The following is a 15,327-nucleotide window of genomic DNA, read 5'->3' as shown; positions in this document are numbered from 1 at the left end:
TAAAGAGAGCTAAAAGTACAAACTATACTTTGAAATACTATTTCTAACATGTTACAAGCAAAAATTTATTTTTTTACATACAAAAGTTCTTAACAAATTAATAAAGACAAAGAACCAAGTGGAAATACAAAGAAAGAATTTATTTAGTTAATTTTTTTTTTTTTACCTGAGCCGAAGGCAAACTCTTAACCGACTGAGCCACCCAGGTGTCCCTATTTAGTTAATTTACAGAAAAAGAAACAAATGACCATCACTATAAATTTTCAAATAGCTGTATCTTTCTTTTACTTCAGAACATTTAAATTTTGAGGTCTTAAAATTTCAAAAGATAGAGAGGGCAGTTTATCTATTGGATCTGTGAAAGAATTTGTCACTCACAGAGAGATTTCACATGTAAATCTGCTTTTTCCTTTGAGAAATATGCATGAAGAGTTGATACATGCAAATGAAGAACTGTGTTCTTTAAATCTGCCTGATTTTTTCTTCCATTCCTCTCCCACACCTTGCCTTATTTATTTATTTATTTATTTTTGTTTGTTTGTTTTCCACTGTTTTGAACTGCAAATGATTTATGTGGTGCTTAATAATTTACATTACTATGTAAATATTTTTAGTGGTATTAGTGGTGGCAAATTTTCAAAAAATAGTCATTACTGACTTTGGCCAAGAATCTCTTACTTGGTAACTATACAGGTAACTCAGGAATCACAGTTTATGGTTATTGAAAGTTTTAGACTACTTACTTTATTTTTATTATTATTATTATTTTTAATGATTTCATTTATTTGACAGAGACACAGCGAGAGAGGGAACACAAGCAGGGGGAGTGGGAGAGGGAGAAGCAGGCTTCCTGCTGAGCAGAGAGCCCGATGTGGGGCTCGATCCCAGGACCCTGGGACCATGATCTGAGCTGAAGGCAGATGCTTAACGACTGAGCCACCCAGGCGCCCCTAGACTATTTACTTTAGTAAGCATGGAAATGAAGTACACAATCCTGCCATGTTAAGGGTAGCAGAACCACATTTCTGGAGAGTGTCCAAATGAAAAATAAACATAATTATAAAGCAGGAGCAGATTAACATTATTACCACTTACAAAACACCCCAAACTATCTTATTTGCATTTAAATGTAGATATAATAATTCACTTTCAGAGTAACTCTTGGCATTGTCTTGAATGGAAATTTTGACACAGGAGAAAGCTCTATTTTGCTTCTTTCCACTTTGATGAATACATAACCAGGCAAAAAGCTTTTATCTTTCCTAATGGCCGCCAATTGCTTTTTAACAAAATATTTCCACCCACACAGTACACATTTGTATGTATATCAAATGTACAAGTATGTGTGTGCATCCTGTGTGTAAGATACTGTTTCAGCAATGAAAGATGCAATTAACACAAGCCCGTTGATCTATTGCTGGTTTTTCTTCCCCAAGGTTTTGATCATCAGGATCGCAGATCTCCTGTTTTCAGGAGTTATTTTCTTTCCACAATAAAAGTATAACATTTTTCAAGGGAGCTTTGTTTTCTTCTTTTTTTCCCCTCCTTGGCATCATCGCAATATTAGGATATAGAATATAACCACACATTTCCTCAAGCTTGCATTGATTTTTTGTGAAAGGATGTTAGATATTGCTTTATGCCCTGAATGTCAGTAGAATCACTCATAAATTTTGAATACATCTCCTTTATGAAAAATAAAACAAAAAATAATATATATGACAGTCTTTATAATCACTTAACCTAAACCTTGTTAGGAAAATATTCCATCCATTAAAATTATAACAAAGAAATTTTGATGGAAAACATAATGTTTTGAATAAACCTTAACAAGGTATATGTACTTGTGATTGGAAAACACATTCAACTGTGAACCACTGTAATGGGTTTGTTTCTTGTCAACAATAAAAACATTTCCAAGAAAACCTATGAGTTAAATTGCTTGATCTCATACGTTAGATTATTAACATTCATATTGAATTACAATGTTCAAGAAATGCAAACAATTTCAGTGCAATTTTAGAAGTCTAATGTTTTTTATTTTCACCAAAATTTAGATAACTATGTAAGAATATGCAGAAACATAGGAATTGAGCACATTTTATATACCAAAGAAAGATGAATTATGATGAATAGTATCTTTTCCTTTTTCAGTTCTTGTATTGAAAGAGAATGAACACTAATGACCAAAGGCATCCCTTTGTGTTAAATGGATCAGCTCCTTTCCTAGGCACCATCCTTCAGACAATTAAGAAAATAGTCAAACAGTTTCCTATATTCTATGGTTCAGATGAGATTGAGACTGTATATACATATCATGTAACACACATACAAACATATCACAGAGAAGATGCACAAATCACACACGCATGTAGTATATGTATATACACATGTATGCATACACACATGTACATGTATACACATTCAAATACACATCTATGTGTACACATGTGCATTATATCTATGTGCACACATATGCATATAAATATATGTATATATGCATGTGTGCATACATACATATACTTTTTTACATGTGGTGGTGCATGTATTTAATAAAATGTGGGGTAGAATAGTCATTCTTCAAGTAACAATAGATGTATAGTGGTAGTTTGGGGATCTAAAGCAAGTGTTGTATTGGATTTTGAATATTTGATTAAGAATGTACAAAGAGAGTAACTAACAAATTTTCTCAGGACAATATTTGTGACTGGTATTAACTAGATATTAACTAAGTGTGTTGCTTTTAGTCAGCTTAAACAATTTCTTGAACACATGGTAGACTAAAGTTGATGGGATCATTGAAGCTAAGAATTATCCATAAAAATGGACATTATCTCTGTTTGGCCTCAGCTCTAATGCATACAGTAGATTGATTGTTCTGCCTCCCTGATGGCCAGAACACTAGGCATAAATGGCAAGGAGTGGCTTTGGTACCATAAGTGGGGTGTTGGGTAGTGCCTTCAAATGCTATTTGGGGAATTAATTGTGTGACTGAACATTTAGAGGTGAGGCATGTCTGAATAGGTTAGAGGCAGTTGAATTTGGGGTCTTTGGGCTGTCTCTGTGTGTATAATGAGTAAAATAATCACCTGCTCCACTGGCCGAAACACTTCTGTTTCCCTAATAAGTCATACAAAAAAAAAAAGGCACAAAACAAATATTTTATAATATACTAAAAGTGAATCCTCTAGCATTTTACTCTGGCAGTGGATTTTAGAAGCTTTGGAGTTTTTAAATGGTATAGGATATTCAGAAAAATGTGTGCCAGTTCAATTAGTAGACATTCCCTGTACATTTAGACATGCCATAATAACTTAAATTTGAAAGAAATTGAAAGTGTATTTACTAGGGAAAAAAATCTATAATTTTATTTGCCAGAGTGCTTTTTCTAAAATGTTCAAAGTTGTTGAGAGGTGATTTTTCTGTAACTTGTTTTACTGTTCAAATCCAATTTATTTTTGCCACCTGTTATTTTTCTCCCTGGAATTTTTAGAAGTCAGTTTTGGACCATTTGAGAGTACTATAATAAGAGCCTCACTTCCTATGGTGTAATTGACTCTCAGTTTGACAGTTCAACAAATACACAATGAGAGTCCACTGTTTGCCAAGAGCAGTGATATTTATTTTTCCAAGGAAAATGCTTAAGCCTGAGTGTATATAACTCTCCATCTGTTTATTTAGAAATATATTCCTTTGTCACTGTGACTATGTTGATAATTTTCCTTTTAAATGGTAGGCTTCAGGAAAACAGGAATTTTATCCTAGGGTTTATAGTCCTCTTTAAGGGGTATTTTAGGGTAATTTAATAAATATAAATTATTTTTGAAGTCTTTTGTGACAAACTAACATTTTAATATAGCCTTGTTGAATAGAAAATTTTAAATTTGTAAATTTAGTGAACATATCTGTAAATGTTTTTCAACTCTGTAATCACTATTTCTAGTAGAATTATTGTAATATTTGCAGAATCTGTTTCTCATTCTGGAATTTGTGTTTGTTTCTGTTTTTCCAGTCTCCTGAACAACAACCAAATCAGACACATTTCCAGAAATGCTTTCGAAGGACTTGAAAATTTGCTTTATCTGTAAGTTGCAAGAAAGAACAACAATAGCTTATGGTGTTGATAGATTATTTTTGCATTTTTGTTTGTTTTAACTAAAGTAATTCTTCATCTTCTTGAAAACTACTGTCAACCTTTACACAAAACACATTTGAACATTTCTAAGTGAAGTCAATTGTTGCTTTCAACAGATCATTCATCTGAGCACATTTGAATATTTATGCACATTTTTATCCCTTCATCTCTGCCACAAAAATTCTAAATTGGAGAAAAGTAAAACAAAACAGTTTGTTCAACTTTCACATTCAAATCTACTTAATCAATAATTACAAAAATTGCATAGATCCAAGAGAAGCTTCTTATATCAACAACTCAGCCGTCCAAGACCTTCTGAAGCCAGTGAACACATTGCAACTAGGAACTTTAATGAACCTAGATAAGAACCAAATTTTGGAAAAATTAGCTCACAATTATGATCATTGACAATTGAGGTGCTCTTTTATTTATAACAAGTAAATGAGTATAAAGTTATTCTAAAGATTTTATTTATTTGAGAGAGAGAGAGAAAGAGAGCACAGAGAGTGAGCAAGCAGAGTGGGGGGTGGTGGTGGTGAGGGAAATGCAGGCTCCTCCCCGAGCAGGGAGCCCGATGTGGGGCTCGATCCCTGGACCCTGGGATCATGACCAGAGCTAGAGGCAGATGCTTAACTGACTGAGCCACCCAGGGGCCCTGAGAATAAAGGTATTTTAAATGAGTCCCTGTTTTGACTTAGAAACTAGTCCATGTTGGTAAGTAAGTTGGGAGGTCATGACTGATGCACTTATGTGGAGGCTGAAGGAAGAAACTAGGACATTTGTCTAAGCACAGCGTGAATGCTGCAACTTTCCTTTTGAAGAACCTTCAAGAGGTTACTAACATTTTTACACAAATATGCCCATTTGTACTTCATTAAGTATTTTGTGTAAAAAGTTGGTTATTCTTTTAAAGAGAAGATGCTATCCTAGCCCTTTGGCTCCCATTTCATTTCTACAATGATCACAGCATCTTTCTGAAGCACTGGAATTCATATTACACCTCAGCTCTGGAGCCTTACAGCCTTTTGTGTTCAACTGAGATACCCCAGCCTACCAGGCAAGACCTTCTACAGCTTTTTTTTTTTTTTTCATCACTTGGTCCTAAATTGCTGGTTCCTTCTTGGAATTGTCCCATTCTATTTGCTATCCTAATTGTTGATGACCAACCTACCAACCTAACATGCTCAGCAGGTGCATGTCAGTTTTAATCTCCATGTGAGAAACATTACTAAGTGCTTCAAGCTTTCTCGACTGGTGATGTGAGAAATCAGCTTCTCATAAGTGAAGGAGCTCTACCCGCCCTGCATAGCACCTCAGTCCTGTGGTTCTATGTTTCTTTGCTCATTGGCATATAAAGAGTATCACCCTTACAGTAAAATAAGCAAATTAATAAAAAACACAAAACAAAAACTTTATAACTTTGTAAATAATGGCTTAGAAAAAACCTCATTACTACTGCAATATTCAGTGAAAGAATCTAGTAAAATGACAGTTATTAACAAGAAATTAATTTTGGATAAAATGAACATTCAACATTGCTGTGGCTTGGATCAATTACATGCACAAGTGCACTATCTGCTATGTGTAAGAAGCATTTTCTTTAGCCAGTTCACACACTACTCATTAAGTGAAAGATACAAATCTTCTGTAAGATGTGTATTTAGGAAAGGGGAAGGATAATTTGTAAATGTTTCATTATGCAATAGGTTGTGAACACATTCATGTGGCCACTGAAGTAAATCTTTCCATATTTTCAATAACATTGACAAGTAAGGATTACCTCTCAAATCAGAGAAGTTCATAGAAAAAAGAAGGTTATAGGCTACAAGACCTATTCATTTCAGACAGCACCTGTCTGGATGAGAAGAAAATGGAATTGTAAGGTTTAGAAGAAAATGTCAGGGTTTGAGGCAACTGAAGATGGTCTAACTCTGCCACTTTGTGTCAATAATACTTTAAGATTGAGCTGGCCATCCACTATCATTCTGTGAGCTGATCCAGAGAAAATGCTTGGAGCAGACATAAACTCTTTGGGGATAAGATTCACAAATACTCTGAAATATGGTGGTATTCATTATTTAGGTGGTCTGTGGTGATGTTGGGATAGGCAGTGGGGAAGACGGTAGTATATGAAGATGAAGAGGCATGAGTAATGCCTATATATGTGTTTGGAGGATTAAGACACACATGCTTATAGGACAATAGGTTTTATAATATGGGCACGTATAAGGCGGGGTGGTATCAGAACAGAAGGAAGACCAATTCTGTCTCCCAGTATGATGGGCAATTTAGACTTCAAATAAGGGGGTATTTAGGAATTATTGAATCATTGACCAATCATTGACCAAGCTAAGAACTGTCAACGTTGACATTGTTTCTGTCATGATATCAGCTATAAAACATACTATAGTTTTGTTGTCTTGCTCCACTTTGGCCAGAAAAATTAAACACAAGTTGAGGAAAATAATATGCAAAAACATTCATAGAGACAATTCTGAGTTTGAGATGGCATGTGTTGGTTGGAGCAGTGAGTGCAGTAGGAAGGATGGAGTGAGCTGTAACTGGGAGCAAAGGGGTCAGACCGGAAAGGCCTTTGCACAGGTGTTGTGTCAGGGAGAATTTATAGGGGAAGGATATGATCAGCTCTGTGGTTTGGGAAAGGCCACTCTGCATGAATGGACAGGTTTGCTTGAGGCAGAAACTCAATGGTAGTAAGCTATGCCAAGGTCTCCTGAACTTCATGATGACAGCCTGGACACGAGTCTGCAGTGGGGTTGCAGAGCTGGAAAGGGACTCCTTTCTTTCTTTCTTTCTTCTTCTTCTTCTTCTTCTTCTTCTTCTTCTTCTTCTTCTTCTTCTTCTTCTTCTTCTTCTTCTTCTTCTTCTTCTTCTTCTTCTTCTTCTTCTTCTTCTTCTTCTTCTTCTTCTTCTTCTTCCTTCTTCTAAAGATCTTATTTATTTATTTGAGAAAGAGAGAGAGAAGGAGCACACAAGCAGGGGAAGGGACAGGGGAAGTGGGAAAAGCAGGCTCCCCACTAAGCAGGGAGCCCAACACAGGGCTTAATCCCAGGACCCTGAGATCATGACCTGAGCTGAAGGCAGACCCTTAACTGACTGAGCCACCCAGATTCCCCTGGGGAGGGATTCTTTATTGTAGATTTGTTTAATGACTTTATGACAGATGAGAGGGAATATCTGTCTGCTCTTCTCATAGAAAATCCCCATTCCTGTCTCAGTCTGTGCCACTAATACTCCAGCCCCTTCCACTGTCCTGAGTCTTCCTTGGCCACTTTCATACTCATACTTTCCTTCCACATTCCCACTCCTCCACAAATCTAGTTTTTATTTTCTACCCCATCTGAATCTTTCGATGGGTCACTCATAGGATTTACTCTATAATTTGACATTTAATTACACTTGGCATTTATTTCCACTTCTCTCCCTATGTGTATGTGTGTTGAGGTCTCCATGGCCACGTACTTGAGAATCAGGGTCTTGCTTGTATTTCTGTCCAGTTCATACAAATTTTTAGACACAATTCTATGCTTCCCCAAACTTGCATGCTCCTCCAGCACACATCTGTTTCCTTTTCAGTAAATAGCACCTGTATTCTCAAGCTGCTTGACATCATGCTTAGGTTCTTCTTTTTTCATATGCTACTTCGGCACATTCAAATCCTAAAAACATTTCTAATTTGGTCACCTTATCCATCTCTCCTGCACCCATCCTAGTGTAAGCAGTCATTATTCTCCTGCTTCACATTTCATTTTAATAAAAGTGACACTCCCTATTTTGGCCTGTAAGTCCTAGCATGGTTTTTCATCCATCTATACATGTAAATCCATCTCATGTCTTTTTTCCTTTGCTTTTTATATTTGATCCATTGTTCTTTTATTTCTCCAAACACAGTAAGTGCTCCACCCCCAGCTCCCGTGGGCTGTCACATGCTGCTTGTTGGTTTTTCCTTGGTGATCTTCTGCTTGTCTCAGCTTTAATGTCATCTCCCTAGGACTCGTTCTATCTAGGTCAATTAACCTTCACCTCCTTTTTTCTCTATCAGGGTGCCCTGTTTATTTCATTTATCATGTCTGCCATAACAGTTAATGTTTTCCCCCTTATTTTTTTAAACTTATTTTCTGACTTCCCACTGGATTCTATGAAGGAAAATGGCCATACTCCCTTTATTTACCACATATCCCATCATCTAGAACATAGGAAGCAAGTGCTCATTAAATATTTGTTGACTAAATAGGAGAACATGAGGTGGTCAGTAAATGCTTGATATTTGACTGATTAACGCTTTTAGTTATGCTGAGTTCATTATTTCTTGAAAAGGGAGATAACACCATTAAATGTGTTAGCTTTTTCACAAACATATATCAGTTATTTATATTGTGTCTTTTCCCAAGGATTTCAGGTGTTTATATTACATAAAGTAGTTCTAGTGCATGTATATTCATTCAGGAGGCTAATTTTTATTAGACCAGATATACTACAGTATTGCAGTTTTGCCCTGCCAATACAAAGGAGGGCACATTATTTTTCCCTAAAACAAAAGCATTTCTGAACTCTTCTGAAATTCTAATGTGTTTTGGTCCAAAACATATCATTGATTCCCTTGGGCCAAAACAAATTGAATATCTCAGGACAAATTTTGCTTTCAGATTCACAAGAAAAACTACGACTGTTTGAGGATATCTTTGGAAACTGGTTCATTTAAGGTTAGCTGAATTTTGGACCTAGATGTATTGAAAAACTGAGAGCAAAACCTTTTTCTTTAGGTTAACAGACCAGCAACTGTTACGAAGAGCTTCTCTGATATTCGTTATTGTTAACCAAGTTAGAATTAATCTAATGATAAACTCCAAAATAAAATTTTATTTATTCAGAAATATCTTGGAATCTACAAAGTGATAATGATCTCATTACTGATGAGCATTAACAATTAAAAAAATTATCCATACAGTAAGAACTGTTACCTATCTGCTTGTGTTTGAGATACACTGAGTATCATTTGGTAGTATTTATAGAGGAAATTTATTTCACTTTAAAATCCATAATTTTGTTTCTGGGTTTGGTTCCCAGAGTTTCTTCTCTGAATTATAGCTTTCTGCCCCTAGTCCATCTCTTGTCATCATTGTCTTCATGAACTCCTATTTCTGAATTCTACTCCCTCTGCACAGACTCAACTTCTTTAGATCTTTAGTTGAATATGTCATTTGCAATTGTATACTCAGCATTGGCCTTTTTCATCTCTCTCAAGTCTCTGAATTTATTTGGAGTCTATCACATTCTTTTTGCAACCTGTAGATAAAAAGATATTCTTGTGGAAATATTGGGCAATTTACAAATGTTGAGTTCTTGAGCAAGTGAGTGCTACTGAAGAATCTCACCTTTAATACTGTGAACTTGAAGGACACAACTCTCACCATTTCTGGCTTCTCTGTTAATACTCCCTGAGCATTAATGACAATATAACAAAATAAATGAAATTTCCATAGGGTTTCTTGTTCACTGTATCAGCTTTTGCTGTGTACCAAGTTACTTTAGAACTTAGTGACTTAAAATAATAGAGAATTACTATTTCTCATGAATGACTTATGGGTTGACTGGACAGATCTTCTGGTCTAGGCTGACTCAGCTGAGGCTGGAAACTATAGGATGGATTTACTTACATATCTGGCAATTGCCCAGTGTCAGCTGGGATGGCTTTCTCTTCCATGTGGTCTCTTTTTCTCTAGCCAGCTAGACTGTGCTTGTTTATGGTGATCATATCCCTAGTGCCATCAGAGATGAGCTTTTCATGCCTTTCTTTTGTCATATTTGTTAGCATTTCATTTCCCAAGTCAAACCACATGGTCAAGATCTGATTCAAGCACTGGAGAAATGGATTCCACCTCTTGAAGGGCAAAGCAGCAGAATCATCTGGCAAAAGGGTATGAATCCAGGGATGGGGAGAAACTTGCGGCCATTTCTTCAATCCATCACATTGACATTGGGCTTCCAAGAGTGAGGCCCAAGTTGCAATCACAATCAGACATATCCCGGTTTAGTCACCAGGATAGACTTATGCCATGGGTACTGTGTTCACAAGGAAGAAGAGGTCATATCTACTCAGGAGACATAGATCTGGGGGCAGGTTAGACTTGATGGAAGGGAAAGTGCTTTAGCTTAATCTTGAAAGGAAGATTTGTGAGAAAAGTCAAGACATGGTCTAGTATGTTTGGGAAATGGCAACTATCTTTTAATGATTAGATTGTAGGGCCCAAATAGAGCATGCTGAGAGATAAGGTTGGCAAGTTTGACAAAGGCCAAATAATGGGGAAGGGGAGGTTTGTATACCAAGCTCTCTGTCTCTACTTATTTACCTCTTACTTACTTCTATTCACTCCAAACCAGCCTCTGTTCCTACCACACTACTAGAAATTCTCTGACAAAGGCCATTCATACTATTAAACATATTGGAAATATTCCATTGTATGCTATATTTAATTATGTCTAGTGGTTTCTTTTTTTGACCACTCATACTCTTGAAGATATCTTTGGTGTTAGTGACACTTTTCATGTTCCTGGTCTTCCCTTCACTGTTCTTTCTGCTCTGTCTCAGACTCCACCTAGAGTTCTGTCCCAGGCTCTATTTTTTTTCATACTATGGTTGAACATACCTGCTTCCACTGTATCAGTTATTATCTAGATGCCCTGGCTCACAAATCTTTATTTTGAGCCTAAATTGTCTTATGTTTTCAAATACACACACACACACACACACACACACACACACACACACACACACACTTGGCATGTCCCATAGGAGTTTCATACTCAACATGATTTAAACTTAATTAAATTATCTTTCTCCCTTCAAACTTGCTACTTATTTTCCCTTCAAAGATGCTTCTTAATTTGGGAAATGATGACAGACTCATACAGTCCTCTGAACTAAATATCCATGCATCATACTGGCCTCCTCCCAATTCCTCTCCAACTGTATCTAGTTAGTTGTCAAGTTCTGTATTCTGCGTTAGCAGTTTGTATCTTCCCTCCTGTCTATGCCCACAGTGATGACTTATATTTAATCCTTATTACTCATAACCCTGACTATGAGAAAACCTCATTCCTCTGTTCAAGCTTTTCCTCTTCTGTCTCTGAGGGACAACCTGTCATCTTTTTTTAAAACAAAGTCTCTATCACACCACTCTTCTAAGGGTCCTTCAATTGGCTCCACATTGCTGTTTGCATGAAGTAAAATTGAATTAGCACCATATACAAGACTTGACTTCACTTACACCTTCAGCTTTCTTGATGATCCCCTCCTCAAACCCTGTGCTCTGAAGTTCCTGATGCGTAGTATTTGATGGCCTCCTGACTAGGTGTCTTTAGGTCATCTCTGAGTTGCTGGATTATACTGGTATTGTGTCTTCCTGGGATTCCTTCCTGCTCCCTGACTCTGATACTGAGATCACGTCACAGATCTATTATTTATTATCACCTACTATGTGTGTGAGCCGTACACAATATCACTAGTCTGTGCAACAAGCCTGTTTGGTTTTATAACTGGAAAAATGGAGAAAGTAATTAATTTTATCAGGGACCCAATTGTGGGAATACTATGCCTTATGAAGAATAAAAGGGGAAAGAAGAGGGGAGCAAAGAATTTGTGGTAGGGGTAGAGAGTGTGGCAACTTTGCACTTTTGGGTAGTGTCTGCATATTATGCAGTACCATGCATACCTAGGCCTGAGTTTCCTCTTTCAACCAACTGATCTTAGGAAACTCCCCATGAGGCTATAGCTGCAGGCTGGGAGAGAGAGGGTGGTGTAGCAGGAATAGGGCCATGGGCTTTTAGGCCACTTCCTTATGTCCTTTGTTTTTGGCTTTAGGGCCTGCTTGGGCCTGATCATGTATATACTACTTCTGTTTGAGGATGGAAGTGTTGCTGTGCGCATCCAACTTTAGGGCTTGGTGGGTCAGATAACACCCAGCTCATGATAGACAGCTTAGTTCACTGAGCTTTATTTTTTTGTTTCCAGCTTGTTTGTAATTGCTTACTGAAACATTTTTATGACTCTTAAAATCTCTATCACAGAATTCTAACTTCACAGTTGTCTTGTAGGCATTTGTATTAGTCAGCTAAGGCTACCATAACGAAGCACACACTGGGTGGCTTAAGCAGAAGAAATTTATGTTCTCAGAGTTCTGGAGGCCAGAAGTCCAAGACCAAGGGATTGGCAGGGTTGCTTTCTTTTAAGGTTCCCTCTCCTTGGCATGTAGATGACCATCATCTCTCTATCTTGCAGTGGTCTTCCCTCCATGCATATATAAATCTGTGTCCTAATCTCCTCTTCTTCTAAGGATGCCAGTTGTGTTGGATTAGGGACTACCCTAATGACCTCATTTACCTTAATTACCTCTTTATAGAGCTTTATCTTCAAATATAGTCACATTTTGAGGTATTAAAAAGATAATGCTTCAACTTATGAATCAAGGGTGGGGGTGGGGCACACTTCAATCCATAATAGCATTTATTTATTATCTTTTTTCCTTAAGTTTGAGATCTCTCTGGTTCTCATTATGGTGAGTAGTTTTTGGTTAAAACCTGGACCTTTTTGGGTATTATGTTATGAGACTCTGAATCTTATTTAAATCTGCCTTAGCTGACTTCTTTGTTAGGGAAGGGACTGACTTTTTACTGTCAGGTTGAGGTAGAAGCCCAGGTTCCCCAGTTGGCCTCTATGGATATCCATGTGGTAGTGGGACTCCTTGTTGCTTCTAGGCAGAGTTGGGAGTTCTGGTTTTCCACTAGGCCTCCACTGATATGTTCCTTGCTGGGAGGAGTGTAAATGCTTCATTACTGCTCTCCACATGAACTGCACTGACACCAAGTAGAGAGGGTGGCTTCATGGTGGTAAAATTACTGACTGTTCACTAGGCCTCCCCTGATGCCACCCCAGTGGGGAGCAAAAGGGGCTGCTCTTCATTGCTAGTTTGGGATGGAGGTCCAAACTTGGAGGTCCTTGTGGTGGGTTTCCTTATTTTCACTGTTTGGAGATGAATGTCCTAGCTCCTCTAACAATACTGCTATGGGGGTGTTAGGTGCCTCATTAGAGCCTCACAGGGGTGGAGATCTACCTCCTCTGTTGGCTTTTGCTGGCATGCGTGTGGATGGGGACACAGATTTTCTGTGGTATTTGGCTGGAGTAGAGTGGTTCTTTCCCAAAAGTTTTCTGTCTTGTTAGACTTCCCTATTCCCTCATTTATTGTGAGTTTTTATTGTCTGCATTCCTTGACATTTCCTGGTTTCTGGCTGTTCATCTTCACATCTGAATGACTGAGCGAAAAGAAATTATCTTTATAATTAAATTATCTTTATAAAAAGCAAAAAGAAATTATCTTTATAATTAAATTATCTTTATAAACACTTTGTGTCTTTTTCAGTATATCTATCTATCTATCTATATCTATCTATCTATATATATTTTTTCCTTTTAAAATTTAACCCATGTGTCCCTGCAAGTCCCCCCTCTGGCCCAAACTATCTGTAACCCTGCCCCTGTCATTGGGAGCTTCTACTTCAGATCACCCAAACATGTGCTCTTCTCTCCCTGTGCACCTTGTGCCCTTTGGCCTTCCTGACTTCTAGGTCTGTGTGTTCAGGGGGAGCCCCAGTCCAGGAGGCCATCTTCCTAGAGCTGGGAGTTCTTCACACACTGTACTCAAGGTGCCTCAGTTGGGGGTTGGGGGGGTTAGTTTGAGTCAGACCCCTGTGGATCTCTGCTGGGAAGAGGCTCAGGGCCTCTGCAGGAGTACGGTCTCCCAGCAATCGCTCATCAGCAGGCTTCCTGGCCCTGCCCAGAATCAAGTATAAGGAGTTCCATGATATCTGGCTTCAGTGGAACAGGGAATATGTTTTGGAGTAGAGTGGACCTTGGTATCACTATGAGTCCCCTCAGAAATCCCCACTGGGGGCCAGTCTATCCCCCCAAGTCCCAACTCAGGGACCCATCCCAGGGTACATGGATTCTGAGTCCCAGTGGCCTGCACAAGAGCACTTTCTCCCACCATCTTCCCCGCCAGGCATCAGGCCCTCAGGGCCTATTCGATAGGACATGCCATTGCCCACCAGTACATGTTAGGACAGATTTTCTCCACACTGTGCCCTTGAAATGGAAGTTTGAATGCTGGTTACCATTAGACCCCATTTGTGGGAGTAAGAGCTAGTATGTTGTTTTGGGTTTTTTTTGACACACACAAAAAGAAATAACTAATAATCACAATTCTTCAATATATGATAAAATTTCTTTGTTTTTAATGTGGTAAAATATAAATAACATAAAATTTACCATTTTAATCATTTTTAAGTGTATGATTCAGTGGCATTAGGTGTATATGCACATACATATATATATACACAATGTGTACAATCATAAGTATTTTTCCATTTCTGGAAATTTTCATCATCCCAAATAGAAACTCTGTATCCATTAAACAAAAACTTCCTATTTTTCCCTCTCCACAGGCCCTGGTAATCTTTATTCTATTTTATGTCTCCATAAACTGGCCTATTCTAAGTACCTTGTATAAATGGAATAACTCAATATTTGATTTTGTGTCTGGCTTATTTCACTTAGCATGATGTTTTCAAGTTTCATCCATGTTGTAGCATGTATCAGAATTCCATTCATTTTTAAAGGCTCAATTATATTCCATTGTATGGGTATGCCACATTTTGTTTATCTATTATCTATTGATGGGAATTTGGGTTGTTTTTTCCACCTTTTGGCTATTGTGAATAATGCTACTGTGAGCATTGCTATAAATGTACCTGCCTGAGTTCTTGCTTTCAAATCTTTTGGGTATATGAGAGAAGCAGACTTGCAAATTTCTTTTTATGCAATTGTTTACTGATTGAATACTTTCATTAGTTTATATATTCATTCATTTATTCAACACATCTCTTGATTGTCACCCACTAGCCAAACTCTGTACTGATATTAATGTTCAGTATTACACATTTGCATAGTGTCTTATAGAGTTTTTATAAATCTTTCATTGACCCCTCACAATAGACTTACGATTTGATGTATTAATATCCTAACTACATACATAAAGAAATGTATCTTTACTGATTGAATACTTTCATTAGTTTATATATTCATTCATTTATTCAACACATCTCTTGATTGATCACCCACT

At 37.4% G+C, this 15,327-nt stretch overlaps 1 protein-coding gene across 2 annotated transcripts in view; it reads left to right on the top strand.

Annotated features, from left to right (window-relative positions):
• Positions 1–15,327, top strand: part of PXDNL (peroxidasin like) — a 481,521-nt gene that overhangs the window by 238,151 nt on the left and 228,043 nt on the right. For both annotated transcript variants that reach the window (XR_003517612.2, XM_027581093.2), the window contains exon 3: positions 4,013–4,084. Coding sequence is in view for 1 of the 2 variants with exons in the window: in XM_027581093.2 (XP_027436894.1) it covers positions 4,013–4,084 (72 nt within the window). In the remaining variant the exon portion in view is untranslated. The remainder of the gene's footprint in view (positions 1–4,012; positions 4,085–15,327) is intronic.

Source organism: Zalophus californianus, chromosome 4 (genome assembly GCF_009762305.2).
Source record: "Zalophus californianus isolate mZalCal1 chromosome 4, mZalCal1.pri.v2, whole genome shotgun sequence".
Taxonomy (NCBI): domain Eukaryota; kingdom Metazoa; phylum Chordata; class Mammalia; order Carnivora; family Otariidae; genus Zalophus; species Zalophus californianus.
The sequence above is the reverse complement of the archived record's forward strand: the minus strand, read 5'-3'. Positions and strand labels throughout refer to the sequence as shown.